This window comes from Podarcis gaigeae (assembly GCF_964106915.1).
Source record: "Podarcis gaigeae genome assembly, chromosome: 8".
Lineage (NCBI taxonomy): Eukaryota > Metazoa > Chordata > Lepidosauria > Squamata > Lacertidae > Podarcis > Podarcis gaigeae.
The window spans coordinates 24808837-24825583 of NC_139684.1; the positions used below are offsets into that span (position 1 = coordinate 24808837).

Here is a 16747-nt window from a genome sequence, read left to right on the forward strand (position 1 = left end):
TGGTGTTCTAACTAACACTAACCCCAAACTCTGCCCCTACCACAGAATTCAGCCAAGAGATTACCGAAGATCTTTATCTAGCAAATTGAGAAATAAGAATACACTTTCAACAAGCTAACCACACAAATTTGCTTTCCTACATGACTTTTTAAAGTAGTTTCCAGTGATCCTATTTCTCTCCTTCCATCACCACCACCTGTGTGGGTTTTCTTAACTCTGTCACATTTCAGATCTAGCTAGTTAATATATATATATATATATATATATCCTTCCTCTCCTGTTCCATTTTGTTAATCTTCCTTTCTCCCCACTGTTTCTTGCCACATAGGAACCTCCTGTGACACAACAAAACAGACAACCACAAAGAATCTCTGAATTGTAAATGAAATTTCCTTACCGAAGAGCTTGAGCGGTTGCATGCTCATCTTAAGAGAGGGACGACTGTGGAGGCCCCAATTCTCCAAGCTTGAAAGGTCCAACCTGAGACAACTTTGACCCCCACTGGGTAGACGATTGGCTTGCCAGCGTGCTCACACCGGGGTTGAGAATCGGTATGCACCAACCAGGCTCAAGGAATTATCAGCTGCGAGGAAAGCAGTAGGGTGCATGGTTCTTCCTTGTCTCCCCAGCTTCGGTTTCATTTCAAAAAGGACATGGATCGAACTGAACTGGAGTCAGTCCTGCCACAGAGTCCATAGCTCATGCTTCTACTTCGCTTTTTATCCGATGGAAAAGCATGGAAAAATAAAGGTCGATAATAAGAGGTGGTGCCGCCAAAACTTATGCAAAGCCAGATCCTCACCAGAAGCTCCCCATATATTCAGGGATGACAAAACGTTAACTGCACTCGAAATCCTTTTTGCTTGCACGTCGAGTATCTCAAAGCCTTTGTTTTATATCAGCCAGGATGAAAAAACTTAACGGGGAGAAGGGAGACGCCTTTCCCCTCCTTCTTGGCACCTGCACTCACTTCCCAAGACTTTTCTTTTGTTTCTGAACGGGTGGGCACAGGTTTAGACGTTGATGTTGCTTTCACCAGTCTTCTTTATACATGGGAAGAGGAAAGGAGAGGTATCTCTAGAAGGGGCAAAAGGAAGGCTTTGCCTGTCAAGCCCTACTGGCATCCATACCTGAAATCTCATCCAACGTGGAAGTCACCCAGTTTTATCGTGAATGACTTGTTCGCCATACAAAACTGTATAGCACAACTAAATACACAATTGGCTGACTTATCTGTATCTAATAACAAGAGCTACAAATTTTTCCTAGATGTAAATCAAGATTATTATTATTATTAATTTCCTGGAAATATAGTTTTGTTTTGTTTTTTGTTTTTTTTTCACAACTGGGGGGGGAGGGGAGCAGTTAGCTTTGTTTGTGCACCCCGTTTGTGTTTTTTTTAAAAAAAATCTTATTTGTTCTTGACTTCAAAAGTAATCTACCTCTTAAAATTTGTAGTTTTAATATTGTTTGGTGAAGTTGTGCCACTTTAACGCTTTCTCTTTCACTATCATTCCCTTTTTTGTTGCTACATTTTTTTTCCATTTTATGGGGACTTCTGCATCAAACTATTGTATAAAGAATTTGTAGCAAGTTTGGAAAAAATAAAATATTTAAAATTATTTAAATTCTTTTTTGAACACTTCAGCTGTATTATATGTGATTTATATTTTACATTCATTTTGTTGCAGAGGGAGGAAAGGGTGTTGTTAATCTGGAGACTGTTCCTGTATTAAAGTTTGTTGTTCTGTAGGTTTTTTTTCACTTTTTTTTTTTTTGAAGAGAGATATAAAGGCTATTCTAATGAAAACATTAAAATTTCCAATTTGCCATACAAGAAAAGGGAGGTTGTCATTGCTTTTAAACATGGCATCTTTGGATACATTTAAAATACTTATATTTAAAAGAGAGAACTTTCCAAATGAAATTGAAATCTGTTGCTGTAGCTATTCCATATGTTGTTGGAGTATGCTTTCTTACTAACCCTTCACCATAAGGTCCCGGGATGAATCAAATCAAATCAATGATATAATTTGTATTAATTTGCAAACTCCTGAACAGTTTAATTCCAGCGTACCTTAGGGACTGCCTCAACCCTTCTATCCCGAGTTGATGAGTGAGATCATCTGCAGAGGTGCTTCTGCCTGCTCCCCGAGTTGGTGAGGCTCATTTGACAACAAGAAACCAAGCTTTTAGTATCATTGGCCCAGTATTGTGGAATACTTTGCTGTGGCGGCAGAGATTAATCGAACGCTTTCTATTTCAACTTTCAGTCGTCTGCTGAAAACTCATCTATCTCATTAGGCTCATATGCAGGCAATTAAGAATACACATCTTTCCACAACGGTTAGCTGATTTTAACTTTTTCATGTGGTTTATACTTTTTGGTTTTATTGTTGTAAAATGCTCTACTCTGATTTTTTTTTTTTATGAATAACAGCATATAAATATTTTTTTACAAATAAAAGAAATGGAAATAACCGTGTAGTAATAATAAAAAAAATGAATGAAATGGTGACAATTCTAAAAACAAATGAGACCATTATGAATAATGGAGGTCGCCGAAAGAGGTTGGTCCCGCAAAGCAAAATATCTTCAGCATTGAAAGCCCGGATGAAGGGGTGTACTTTCAGCATACAGCAGAAGACACACAACAAAAAGCTCTCAATGTGGGGAAGGCTCCATAGGGAAGGAGCAGCCACAGAAAAAGCCCTCTTCCAAACCAAAGGTCCCAGCCATGGCCGTTTGGGAACTGTTGGCATCCGTCTGTTTCAAAAGAGAATGGAATACAACTTGGGGGGGGGGTCAAACTGCTGAGTTAGCAGCACCAAAGTGACCTCCCCAGGGTGCAAGTATTGGAGGTCACCGCTCACACACTTCGGCTGCGCTTTTCTGCTTGTGTGGTGGCACCTCGGTAAAACCGCTTCTAAATGTTTGTAGCAGAGTTTTCCCCAGAAGCAGAGGACAAGAACAGGAGTCATACTCAAATTCACAGTCAAGAGCTTCTTTATTGCTTGATCGGTTGCACAAGCATTTCTGTTACTATTATATACAAGCTGTTTACGTTCCTGCTTTATCTCTCCGGCACAGTATAATCTCAGTCCAGTAGTTCTCAAACCTGACACAGCAAAACTCACAGTATCAGCAGCACACATTGTCTTACTTCCAACCTTGTCAGCGTGCGTGCTGACAGCGTGTGCGTGTGCTTTCCTCGTGTGGAAATTACAATCTGCAACTTCCTTTATTTGCACCTCCAGTTGACCCCAATCAAGCCTAGAGTGCCACTAAAGAAAATTCTGGAACCCTCTTTAAAGCTTCCAGGAACTTTTATCTCTTTCTTAAAGAATGTTTTCCTAACAGCAAGCCTGGGCAGTGCGTGTGGAGATCCTGGGCTGCCCAGATGAGAAGACTTCCTTCTCGGCCACCCTAATGTGGTCCAAAGAAAGCAGAGCAATACATTTGGCACCAGCTTAGCTGCAGGAGTTGACGGAAGGAGGCATACAAGACGCCATCTAACTGCCTTAGAGACTCCACTCTGACTTTGTGGTTTGCTCCTTAGCCCTCTCCAGGAAGACACCCCGCAAGGCAGCAGATGTTTCAGATCAGAGGTGTCCTCTTTGATGGGCTACCTTCTCAGGTTGGCAAGCCCCATCTGCCCCTCACTTATGGAGGGCACCGTCTTGACTCCTCCTGCGTGTGCATTTTGTTAGAATCCTTTTTGCAATCATTTGATTACATGCCAGGGATCCCTCAACGATACCTGAATCCTCTAGCATTCTGCAGGAGGTTGTGTGCAAGGCTAGACAGCCACCCAATGCTCCATGAGCCGCAGGTAAGACTAGCTTAGAGGGAGAGCAGGAAGATGATGGGAAGGCATTGCTCTGTTAGAAACAAAGATGCAGGCAGCTCCCTTCTGCCAAGTCATCATTGGTTCATCTTGCCCAGTATTGGCTGGCAGCAGCTCTCCAGGGCTTCAAGGAGCGTTCCTACCCATGCCTATCAGAAGATGCCAAGAATTGACCATCAGATCTGCTTACAAAGCAGATTTTCTATCATGGGGCTCCAGGCCTTCGTCCAATACCGCTTCCTTCGCAAGCATACCACTTCCAAGGGCAGCCAGCCCCAGAGTTTTCCAGTAGCCTGGGGAGGAGGGAGGACTATGAGCAATGTGAGCACGTTCCCCTCTTGTGGTTGATGACAGAAAGGGGAGTACGCCATGGGAATGCCAAGTTACCTACTCTCCAAATGACCTAGCTTTGCAACTGCAGAAAGCATTTTCTCTTCCCGTCTTTTGCAGCAATATTTCCTTAAGCCATAAAAAAACCCACAACTCATTTTCTGCCCAAAAGAAAATTCAGATCTCTGCATGCGGTTCAATAATTAAGGGAGCATCTGGCTTCAGCTTGGAAGACAAATGGATAAAAACCCTCCAAGGTTTTACAGTCTCACTTTCCACCATGCTAGATTTATAAGATAGCTGTTTTCATACATGCAGCAGGCTTATGTTTATTATTTGCAATGTAGATTTAAAGAAATCAAGTGGTTTTCTTGGTAAACTAGATGGATCCTTGCTACTTCCTCTGATCCAGCAGGGCAGCTGGGATGGCTGTGACTGCCTCTCAGCTGAGAGGAGCCATGCAACAGCACCACCTTGTGGGAAATGTATCACACTCCCTTTTTTGTAGCAAACAAAACTCAATTGATGAGAAAACATGTACGTGCATGGTGAATTTTTAGAACTGAAATGGGGGAAGGCACACCTATTTCCACCCCAGAGTTAGACTGACAAGAGGTGTGTAGTCCTGTAATGGAAATGACCTTGCTGAGAGGGGGTGGGAATAATAATCTGCAGGTGCCATTGTCTAAATGGAAAATTTCAAAACTGAAAACTCAGTGCAGACCTCTGGCCAGCAGGGCTGTCCTAAGACCAAGCCCTTTTCAAGGCAAAACTCTCTTCTTCTATGCTCTGCACCTTGGTTGGGTACTTTTGCCTGGCTGGAATGTGCCCTTGAACTGGGGAAATGCTTCTTGTTTGCCTGGAGGGAGAGAGATTGTTTGTGTGTGGTTGGAAAGGTAAGAGTTCCGCCCATTGCTTTGCCCACTATTGCTTGCTGCCTGCATGTAGCTCCTGGAAAGTATCCCTCAAGGGAATGCTCCCCTCTGGCTGAAAAGCACACACAGAGATGCACATGGTCTAAGCTGATCCATGCGCGTGGACACAAAGTGCGTAGGGGGAGAGAGTGCGCCACCCCCAAATGTTTTTTGAAACTTCAAATACCTAGGCTCCCAGGCCTGTGGGCCTAACGTCTGTTCGGGGTAATACAGTGGTACCTTGGGTTAAGCACTTAATTTGTTCCGGAGGTCCATTCTTAACCTGAAGCACCACTTTAGCTGATGGGGCCTCCCACTGCCGCCGCACTGATGCTGCACGATTTCTGTTCTCATCCTGAAGCAAAGTTCTTAACCCGAGGTACTATTTATGGGTTAGCGGAGTCTGTAACCTGAAGCGTCTGTAACCTGAAGCGTATGTAACCCGAGGTACCACTGTACTGATGCAGGCCAACCCTGCGTGTGTCCCGGCCCCTGACTTTTGTGTATAAAACAAAAGCCTTCCTGATCAATGTGATGTGGGAGAATGGGAAAACCTATACGGCATGGAATTTTAATGTATAAGATGTTTCACCATAAGAAAACTTGGGAAGTAAGTTCTATCATTAGCAGAAGTGTGCGCAGGAGCATAGGAAACTTGCCTTATACTGAGTCAGAGCATGGAGGTATTTAAGCAAAGGTTGGATGGCCATCTGTCATCTATGATCTAGTTGAGATTCACACATTTCTGGGGGTTGGACTAGATGACCCTTGGGGTCCCTTTCAACTCTACCATTGTACGATTCCATGATTTGTCCCATCTAGTGCAGTACTGTCAATGCTGAGGCACAGTGCCTCTCTGGAATGTTATTATACTGTAGGAAAAGGCCATAGCTCAGGGGTAGAAAACTCACTTCTGACACAGCATTCTACACATTAATTTTGGATTGCATGAAGAGCTGCTTCTATTGTACAATGGTCTCTGCCTGCATGGAGCTTACGCTTTAAAAATCAGCACAGAGGGAGGGAGATGGCCAGGGTCTAGAATATGCAGTAACATCCATTGGGTGCATAATTTTGTCTGGTTTGTAGAGGCTGGAGATTCCAGCATTGCAGTGGGTTGAACTAGATGACCCTCAGAGGCCCCGTCCAATTCTACAATTCTGTGATCCCCCAATTCTTTAAAAAGCAGGGCTCTATCATTGCCTTGAGGGTTATATTCTAGGGGAGACACATCCTCTGATCCTCTTCATCATCATTTCATCCTTGATGAACACAGAGGTGGGGGGAGGCAGGCGCTTGAAATGGGTCCCTTTCTCTTGAGCCTGCTATTTCCATCTTTTTCCAGGAGAGCTTTCTCTTTTTTTCATTGCCGAGTTGGAGTGGGATGTAAGTGGTGGGGGGGGGTGGAGGAGGAGAAAAGACTGCAGCAGATGCAAAGGCAACACTCAGAAGCTCCTCCTGCTTCTCTGTTTCTGATTGGGAGGGAGGGAGAGGAGATTGAGGCACGAACCACAAACCGATGCCAGGCGGCAGACTGGACTGTGCCGTCAGTGGACACTTGCGTGCTGTCAAGTGGCACAACTGCAGCCGAGGAGGGGGGTGGCAGAGAAGAAGATGAGCTGGTGGGAGCAAAGAGGCAAGCAGCGGTAGTAGCAGTGGCAGTCAGAGAGGTGTGTGTCCAGCAGCTTTGGATCAGGGCCTGCCTCAAATCGCTGGCCACCTTACCGAAATATTTTTGCCTCGTCGACAATTCCCAGAGCATTGGGAGCCTGACAGAGTGATAGATGATCCTGGTTCCTTGCGAGAGCTGGGAAGAGCGTCACCCTCTTCAGAAACCAAAAACCAGAGACTTTAAACAACGGGGGAAAGAGTTGAGATTTGCAAGCTTAGAAGGCTTGGTGCCTCAATGTTTGCTAACATCTTCCTGAGCACATGTATGAAGGGGTGTGCGTGTGTGCGATGGTGCATTTTGGGAAACGTTTGGAATCCTCTGCAAGGAAGCACTTGATTTGACAGGCTTCAAAAGAAGACTTTCTGGAACGGGCTGCGCCAGAGAAGAGAGCGCTTTACCAATTGCAGAAAGTGTCTTTTGAAAAGGAGCCTAGCTCCCTTGGAGTAGCCTCAGAGCCAGATCTTCAGTGCTCAGCCTGCTCCCATCTCACTGCGTCCTTCACTTAACGGGGTGTGATAAAGGAGGAGACAGACTTCCAAGGTTGAAGTGTCTTCCTGCATATGACTAATCCAGGAGACCCTGTCAAAGTTATGGAGACTTCAGCTATGACCTCTGGCCCTGTGGTTTGCCCAGTCACCTTTTCACAAGTCTTTGGGCATCAGTGCCAACTTCTGGAGGCAGGTAAGAGGAGGGCCAAAGCATCTGAAATGGTCGTTTTGGGGTGTGGCAATGTTTTCAGAGCACTGGTGACGTCACTGAGAAATAGCATCCCTTGCGGGACACATCGAGTTAGGTGGCCGCTTGGAGAGGTGGATTGAAGGGGGTGGTTTGAAATCCTGGTGAAGAATGTGAAACCTAATTTTCCCTTCTACTTCTTCTTCTTCTTCTTCTTCTTCTTCTTCTTCTTCATGTTGTAGAACGTTGTAGACACCTGTCAGGGATATGATAGGAAATGCTTCTTTTGCTCATGGCAAAGAGCAAAAAGGTGCCACGACTATATCAAGGCACCTGTAACACTCCAGATATTGCTGGAGTTCTGCATCTGCTTTGCATGCAGAAGGTCCCAGGTCCAATCCCTGCTTTCTCCAGGTAGGGTTGTATAGCCCCATGCCTTAAACATTGGAAAGGCTGGGGCAGCCAATACTGAGCTAAAAACGGACCAAGGGTTTGAATCAGTGCAAGGCAACTTCCTGTCCAGTATGCACAATGATCAGTGACTGTGAGAGTTGTCCTCCAACAATGTATGGAGGCCTCACCCCGAACTACACGGATGTTATCTCATTGCTCTAATATGAGACAACATTAAACAGACATGCTGGTCTCTATTAGGGTGGTTGGGTGGGAATGTCAGTCTGGTTTGGGCTGAGTTGTGCTCCAAAACAAGGAAAAGGCTAACATGTAAGGACTGAGGGACTTGTTTCAGAGAAGAGTGGGATGTGGGGTGGTAGGTCTGCTGACAAAGGCTTCAGAAATGTCAGTGAGGATGGGAAGTTTGGGGAGGGAATATTTAGGCTCTGTGGCGGCTTACCAACTCATTAAGGGATATTAGTAGGTCTGAGGCAGATGATGAAGCACTTTTTGCAAAGCAAAATAAATTTAAGCTGCAGGAGCAAAGAGGGGAAAAGCTCATAGATGCTGCTCTGCCCTAGCTGTGATAAGGACAAATGCCAGAAGACAGCTTATAGTGTGGGTGATAGTGGCTGCAGCAGCCTTCATTTCAGGACCATGGATAGCTCCAATGGTATCTTACTCAACAGAGGCCTTTTCTCCCTTTTGTGTCAGGCCGCCCTTGGCAGGCTCCGCCCCATCCTGAAGAGTGGTGAGGCTTAAAGAGGCAGTCCCCTAGCCTGGCTCCTTCTCTCATTGATCACCCCTTCCCTCCCATTTCCCATTGTTTGTGCTACACTATTCATGCAGAGACTGGGGGAGTGTGAGGCCCTTGGCATAAAGTGGAATAATTCCTTGGGGAGGGGAGGATCTGGCTTGGAGGATGCTCAGCAGGGTCACCCTGGGTGTTATCAGTGCCTAAGCCCAGAACCTCTGGGCCTTGTCTTGCTGGTTTCCCTGACCCAACCAACTCCTGGCTGCTGCCTGGTACACTCCCCTTGGGCAGTGGGGTTGCTATCACCAGGATCATCACCAAAGGAAGTCAACTCTTTGACCTCTCCAGATATGGCTGGGAGATCCCTAGAGAGCTGCTGACAGTCCGTACAGAGATAGATGGACCCCATGGTGTGATTGCATAAGGTTGCTTCAGATGTTCCTTATGCTGTAATGCAGGAGTAGGTAACCTCAGGCTCTTCCCAAACACAGACCCTCCTAGACCAGGCCCCTTTCCCACAAGTAGTCCTCTGGCTTGCTTGGGGAGATCTGTGAAATTTCTGCTTTGGGTGGAATCCCCGCAATATATGAAATGCTATGGTAAGAGACACATACATTGCTCTACCCACTTCTGCCTCTGATCCCACCCACCCCAAGTTTAGTTTCCCATGAGGCAATGCAGCCCTCAGGCTGAATCATTTCCCCACCCCATTGCAATGTGATTCCTAAGGCAAGTCCCCTCCCCCCGGCACCATTGAAGCCTCATTCTGTCCCAATCAGCGTTTCTGTGCATTGCTCAAAAGCATAATGCATTGTGATGATCCAGCCTAGAAGTAACCAAGGCATGTAATTATTATTATTATTATTATTATTATTATTATTATTATTAGTTTATACCCTTCCCATCTGGCTGTGTTTCCTCAGCCACTCTGGGCAGCTCCCAACAGAATATTAATTATAGTAATAATAAAGTGATCAAACATTAAAAATTCCCCTAAACAGGGCTACCTTCAGATGTCTTCAAAAACTCTAATAGTTGTTTATTTCCTTGATGTCTGATGGGAGGGCGTTCCACGGGGTGGGCGCCACTACCGAGAAGGCCCTCTGCCTGCTTCCCTGTAGCTTCACTTCTCACAGTGAGGGAACCACCAGAAGGCCCTCAGAGCTGGACGCTCCGTAGGTATACAGGGCCGAGGCTGTTTAGAAGCTCTGGCCAGCTCAGGAACAGATGCAGTTGGCATACTAGCTTCTCCTGGGAAAGGTTTTCCTGGTTACCACTGCCACCTGTGCACCCTGATATCCTCAAGCTATGAATTTCATTCTTCAGTGGTGCTACTGGGCCATCCAAAAGAGGTTGAATTTCTATCCCAGAGCCTGTTCTCCCTCTTGGACTCCAACATTTCTGAATTAAATCTATTAGTTCTCATGCAACCCTTTCCTGCCTCCAAACGCCAGTTGAGAATCTCAACAACTTATCTAATGGTAGATTATTAGTTTTACCCTCCTCCAAATGTCTGTATTCATCTATTCAGCTGTAGGCTATGCAGAAGCCTGAACCAGGAAGTCTATAAGGATGAGACTAACACCCAGAATGGGGTCTAATTAAACGCACTTCAGGACATAATATGGAATATTGAGAACATGAGGCTTTAATTTTCAAAGCAGTGTGTTTCTAGTCATCAGGATTTAAGAGGAAAGGAAATGCAAATGGGTTTTACAGAATTTAGAAAACTGATAGGATCTGGTGCATATAGTTTGAATGCTGGCTTTTTATGCATCCCCCCACCCAAGAAATCCACACACAAGGAGAAGGGTACAGACCTATGATTGAGTACCAGCAAGACTCAAGTGGGACTAAATTATATGTTCAGCCCATCCCTAGGACAGAGCATGTAGACTTCATGGCTATTTGTTCATTTATATCATTGTTATATCACCTTATATACGGTAATATTAAATCTCTAAATGTTTTACATTAAAAATAAAAGTACAAACAATAGCATTCAATCAAGTTTCCAAAAAACTATGTAGATGCAGGACAAAACAAAATATCTCAGGTAAAACCCAGAGCTCTCTGTGAAGAGGGATTGATGGTTAAACCCCTCTTGGAATTATAGCTCTTTGATGAGAATTTGTTGTTGTTTAGTCGTTTAGTCAGGTCCGACTCTTCATGACCCCATGGACCAGACCACGCCAGGCACTCTTGTCTTCCACTGCCTCCCACAGTTTGGTCAAACTCATGCTGGTAGCTTCAAGAACACTATCCAACCATCTCGTCCTCTGTCGTCCCCTTCTCCTTGTGCCCTCAGTCTTTCCCAACATCAGGGTCTTTTCCAGGGAGTCTTCTCTTCTCATGAGGTGGCCAAAGTATTGAAGCCTCAGCTTCAGGATCTGTCCTTCCAGTGAGTACTCAGGGCTGATTTCCTTCAAAATGGAGAGGTTTGATCTCCTTGCAGTCCATGGGACTCTCAAGAGTCTCCTCCAGCACCATAATTCAAAAGCATCAATTCTCCGGCGATCAGCCTTCTTTATGGTCCAGCTCTCACTTCTATACATCACTACTGGGAAAACCATAGCTTTAACTATACAGACCTTTGTTGGCGAGGTGATGTCTCTGCTGCTTTTTTTTTTTTTTTAAGGAGAATAGGAGACTCCTAACAACTTTCATCACCCTTAACAAACTACAGCTCCCAGGGTTCTTTGGCGGGAAGCCATGACTGCTTAAAGTTAAATGCATCTTGTGAATATGGCCTCTGTCTGGCAGCCATACATTGCTTCCCCCATTCCCTGCCTGCCTTCAAAGTACCAACCCAAACAAATTTGCTTTGCAATGACCAGCCAGTCACTCAGCGCAGCATGATCTGAATGGACGTAATGAAGTGCAGAGTATTTTGGGCTTTCAGAGAGACAGAAAAATCCCCTTGCCTGTGGCAAAGGGTGCTTTGTCTCCTGTCAGCAGTAAGCAGAAAAGAGGTAGCTAACATGCAGAGGCTCCGAAAAGACAAGAGAGCTCTCCAGTAGGCAGTATTAACGTTTCTGAAACCTCTCGTTCCAACTTATCCTGGGATCTCTCTCTCTTTTAAAGTTATTGCAATTATAAGAAAATCAAAAGGGGGGGAAGCAGGACTCAGCTCTCATTAACAGTAAGTATAGTCCATCCACCCAAAGAGATTAAAATAGACTGTCAAAACTAGTTTAAACATATACAGTACATTTCCAAGCTCAATTCAAAGTGTTGGTGCTGACCTTTAAAGCCCTAAACGGCCTTGGTCCTGTATACCTGAAGGAGCATCTCCACCCCCATCTTTCATCCCAGACATGGAGGTCCCGCGCCAAGGGCCTTCTGGTGGTTCCCTCACTACAAGAAGTGAGTTTACAGGGAACCAGACAGAGGGTCTTCTCGGTAGTGGCACCCACCCTGCAGAACGCCCTCTCATCAGATGTCAAGGCAATAAACAACTATTTTACTTTTAAAAGACAACTGAAGGCGGCCCTGTTTAGGGAAGCTTTTAATGTCTGATGCTGTATTGTTTGTAATATTCGGTTGGAAGCCGCCCAGAGTGGCTGGGGAAACCCAGCCAGATGGGTGGGGTATAAATGTAATGGATGTAATGGTGAAAGGACTGACATAACCCGAGACCAGGAAGAAGGGACGTTTGGATAAAAATTAGAGAGGGGGGGGGAAAGTTTATAACAAGAAAAATTTCTTTTTATTTTTGGAATTAGTGTAACACTAATGAAATATCAGGGAATATGCTGGAAAGGAACTAATCAGCTTTAGTAGAAAAGATTTAAGGAGTTATGTATGAATATGGTTTAAATTTTGAAATTTTAAGGTTTTTAAGGTAAGATTAAAGAAATTAAGGTAAATTGAATAACAGAATATAGTAAAAGATGGAAAGGATATGCTGAATTAATAAATAAGGTAGATTGTTAAGATAAATTATTTAAACTAAAATTGAGAAATATGGGAAGAATTTGCTGGAATAATGAATTAAATTAGAATACAAAAAGGGAGGTGCGAGGAGGTCCAAGAAACAAGCAAATGAAAAGATGCAATTTGAGATTTGTATTTTTCTTCTTTTCTGTTTTTTTCTTTTTCTTTTATTTTTTGTTGTATTTTTCTGTTTTTTCTTTTTTCATGTTTGTGTAAACTTTGAATAAATATCATTTAAAATAAAATAAAATAAATAATAAATTATTATTATTATTATTATTATTATTATTATTATTATTATACATTCATATAGAGTAGGACCCGAACTATGGTACATGGACATAAGTGGTCCATCAACTTCATCCAGGTTGTCCAGGGAAGGCAGGTATTGCAGGTATGTGAACAGAGGTTGCTTGGCCGTCTGTCAGAGATTCTTGAGCTGTGGTTCCTGCATTGCAGAGGGTTGGATTATTCGACTCTTAGGGTCCCTTCCAACTCTATGCTTCTGTGATTCTATGTGTTGTGTCTGTGAAGAGTGGCGGAGCCAGCAGCTGCTCCGCCATTTTTAGAACCTGATACTGGAAGTGACTGGGGGAGGCAGTTGCAGAGAGGATTAGCAATGTGAAAGACATTGGAAGAGAGGAAGAAGAGGCAACTTGAAAGGAGTGGAGAGGATTAGCAGTCAGAAACAGAGGAAGGGAGAGGAAGAGGAAAGAGAAGGGGGCGGGGAGAGAGAAAAGATGGGAACAAAGGTGAGAGCGATGGACTTGAAGTGGCCTGAAAAGGCACTTGAATGTTCATATTTAATTGTATTTTTATTGCTTCTTAGTATTTTATGGCATGACAGTTTGAATTGAGGGTGGGGAATGATTTAAAATCATACAACGCCTAGCACAGAGTGTTACTATTGCTAAATCAGGCAGACAAAAACCCCACTAAGTGGACTTCAAAGACCTTCAGCAATTTTCAAGTGGTCTGTGGAGAACAAAGTTTGGGAACTTTGTTGATTATTATGATGTGGAAAGGGCTGTGAGTTCTTCAGACCATTGAGTCTGAGTCTGACTAGTGTTTATCCTTCCAACCTTGAAGCATAAAACTCTTTGCAACCATCAGATTTCACCAGCGCTATTTTTCTAGAAAAAGAGGTGCCCAAACTCACCATGAACGTTGTTCTCTTATAATAGCAATGGTGTCCACCGGAGAGGTGCTTGAACTAAGTTCTGGAGAGTTCTGACTCAAAATAAAAATAAAAAATTGTCAATTTCAGTTCTATTTCTCAATTTTTAAAACTTTTAACTTCAGTTATCTAGCTTTCCATAAGAATTTCAGATTTTTTTTTAACCCTCATGAAAATTAATCAGCATTTTAGTGCAAATTTCTCCCAATAAAAACATTTGTATGCAGTTTTGACTAATACCCATTTTTGCAAGCAGTTTCCCCAATATAATGCATTTTTGTGTCTTATTTTCACTGACATTAGCGTTTTTATGCATATTTTCCCCAGGCATGTATATTTCTGTACACATTGGCTGGTTGGAGAATGGCACTGCAAAATGTGAAGGTGTGGATATTGAAAGATAGCTGTGTTTCAGTTTGCAGATTGGCTCAAGAAGTGCAGATTAAGTGCTATTCCATTAAAATGCAAACAAAAGCAAATTCCTCCCTCATCTCTGGTGCTGTGTTGCTGTTTTCCTCCAATGTTCTCCACCAATTTATAGGAAAAGAAACTGCCCTTGAACATTATCTAAGGAGAGGCAACATTTGGGTTAAATTCTCATGTATAGGATTGCATTTTGTTTCATGTGCTTTCAAGGGTGCTTTCATGTGCTTTCAAGGGAGTTGGTGTGCTGTGGGTGTAAAGGTAAAGGTAAAGGGACCCCTGACCATTAGGTCCAGTCGTGACCAACTCTGGGGTTGCGGCGCTCATCTCGCTTTATTGGCCGAGGGAGCCGGCGTACAGCTTCCGGGTCATGTGGCCAGCATGACTAAGCCATTTCTGGCGAGCCAGAGCAGCGCATGGAAACACCGTTTACCTTCCCGCCGGAGTGGTACCTATTTATCTATTTGCACTTGCCGTTTACCTTCCTGCCGGAGTGGTACCTATTTATCTATTTGCACTTTGACGTCCTTTCAAACAGCTAGATTGGCAGGAACAGGGACTGAGCAACGGGAGCTCACCCCGTCACAGGGATTCGAACTGCCGACCTGCTGATCGGCAAGCCCTAGGCCCTACACCCACCTCCCTTGTTGTGGGTGTAGAATCCATCATTGGCGGCATGCTCAGACCCCACCCCAAAAGACTGGCTCAGCCCTTGCCTAAAGTCAAAGACATTACCCACCACATCTCAAACTGCTTTTCCTAAGTGCCCAAATCACACTGATCATCCCTGCAATTCTTATAACATCATCTACCATGTATATTACAAAACAGGTCTGTTGAAAGCAAACAGAAACATTTAATAAGATAATAAGCCTAGTGGTGGCACTAGTCCCTATGAATATGAATAAACCCAGTGAGGCAGGATGGAAGCCTTCATTTTGCCATGAAAAAGGCTGGGCAAAGAACCCTAGAATTGTAGACTGGAAGTTACCCCAAGGTATCATCTAGTCCATGGGTAGGCAAACTAAGGCCTGCAGGCCGGATTTGGCCCAATCGCCTTCTCGATCTGGCCCACAGACAGTCCAGGAATCAATGTGTTTTTACATGAGTAGAATGTGTCCTTTTATTTAAAATGTCTCTCTGGGTTATTTGTAGGGCCTGCCTGGTGTTTTTACATGAGTAGAATGTGTGTTTTTACTTAAAATGCCTCTCTGGATTATTTGTGGGGCATAGGAATTCATTTATTATTATTATTTTTCCAAAATATAGTCCGGCCCCCCACAAGGTCTGAGGGACAGTGGGCCGACCCCCTGCTGAAAAAGTTGACCCCTGATCTAGTCAAACCCCCTGCAACGCAGGAGAGAGCACAGACAAATTATTTAAGGGGGGGTAAGGAGAAGGGAAGAAAATGTTGGCAGAACAGAAGGTTCCTTGTGGTTTGTTTCTTCTCTCTTTTTTATTTTTCTTTTTAAAATCCGCAAATCAATATTTGTTTACACATCCCAGTTATATTTCCACACAGTTATATTTCCTTGCATGGGATAAACCATTGATTATAAGAGGACTGGCTGTGAGCTGGTGTTATTTATATTCCTTGTGATCTAAATAAGAAAGGTCTTTTGAAGAGAAATTGAACATGTTTTGAACAGAGGTTGGGTGGCCACTGGTCAGGGATTCTTTAGCTGCGATTCCTGCATTTCGGGGGGCTAGAGCAGATGACCCTCTTGGGGTCTCTTCCAGCTCTACTATTCTATGATTCCATTTACATTCCATTGAGATCTTTTGTCAGCATCATAAGAAGGTGCCAGGATGGTGATCTCTGGTATATAACCTGCATACAAGGTAAAGGTAAAGGGACCCTGACCTTTAGGTCCAGTCAAGGACGACTCTGGGGTTGTGGTGCTCATCTCACTTTACTGGCCAAGGGAGCCAGTGCACAGCTTCTGGGTCATGTGGCCAGCATGACTAAGCCACTTCTGGCGAACCAGAGCAGTGCACGGAAACACCGTTTACCTTCCCACCGGAGTGGTACCTATTTATCTATTTGCACTTGACATGCTTTCAAACTGCTAGGTTGGCAGCAGCAGGGACCAGGCAAAGGGAGCTCACCCCATTGCGGGGATTTGAACCACCAACCCTCTCTTCTGCAAGCGCTAGGCTCAGTGGTTTAACCCACAGCACCACCTGCGTCCCATACATACAATTTAAATGCACATTTGGAGAGGGGCATGTCCTTTAAAAAAAAATTAGAATGGACCTGGGCATAACATGGAACATGAATAGGTTGATCTCTAGCATATTTGGATATGAATAAAAAACCCTCCTACCCCAAAGGCAAAACTGGGTCACATTTAGGCATCGATTTTCCAGAGGCAAGTTCCATAACTGGGAAACCTGAGCAGGTAGACCACTTGCTCCTGTTTCCACATTTCCTCTGCTGCAGAAAAAGAAGAAATGAATTAAAACTGAGCTTGCAGGAATCTGTCGAAACAAACCTTTAGTGACAGCTCCCCTTCCCAAATACCCACAGTGACGGAAAGTCATATAAATGGCGGTGTCAGTCTCGATGTGACCCTAGTTGCCCATGCCTGGAAGCTCAATCCTTATTCCTGAGTGTATGAAAGTT

General features: G+C 44.1%; 2 protein-coding genes across 4 annotated transcripts in view; both read left to right on the top strand.

Annotated features, from left to right (window-relative positions):
- PRDM2 (PR/SET domain 2) overlaps nt 1–1628 on the top strand; it is a 48843-nt gene extending 47215 nt beyond the window's left edge. For all 3 annotated transcript variants that reach the window (XM_083752384.1, XM_083752386.1, XM_083752385.1), the window contains one exon: nt 329–1628. In XM_083752384.1, coding sequence (XP_083608510.1) covers nt 329–341 — 13 coding nt within the window. In that variant the 3' untranslated portion in view covers nt 342–1628. The remainder of the gene's footprint in view (nt 1–328) is intronic.
- A 4968-nt stretch (nt 1629–6596) lies between these two features.
- The window catches only part of LOC310850882 (uncharacterized protein), an 83573-nt gene continuing 73422 nt past the window's right edge, over nt 6597–16747 (top strand). The window contains exon 1 of the mRNA XM_083752907.1: nt 6597–7444. Within this exon, the coding sequence (XP_083609033.1) occupies nt 7324–7444 (121 nt within the window). The 5' untranslated portion in view covers nt 6597–7323. The remainder of the gene's footprint in view (nt 7445–16747) is intronic.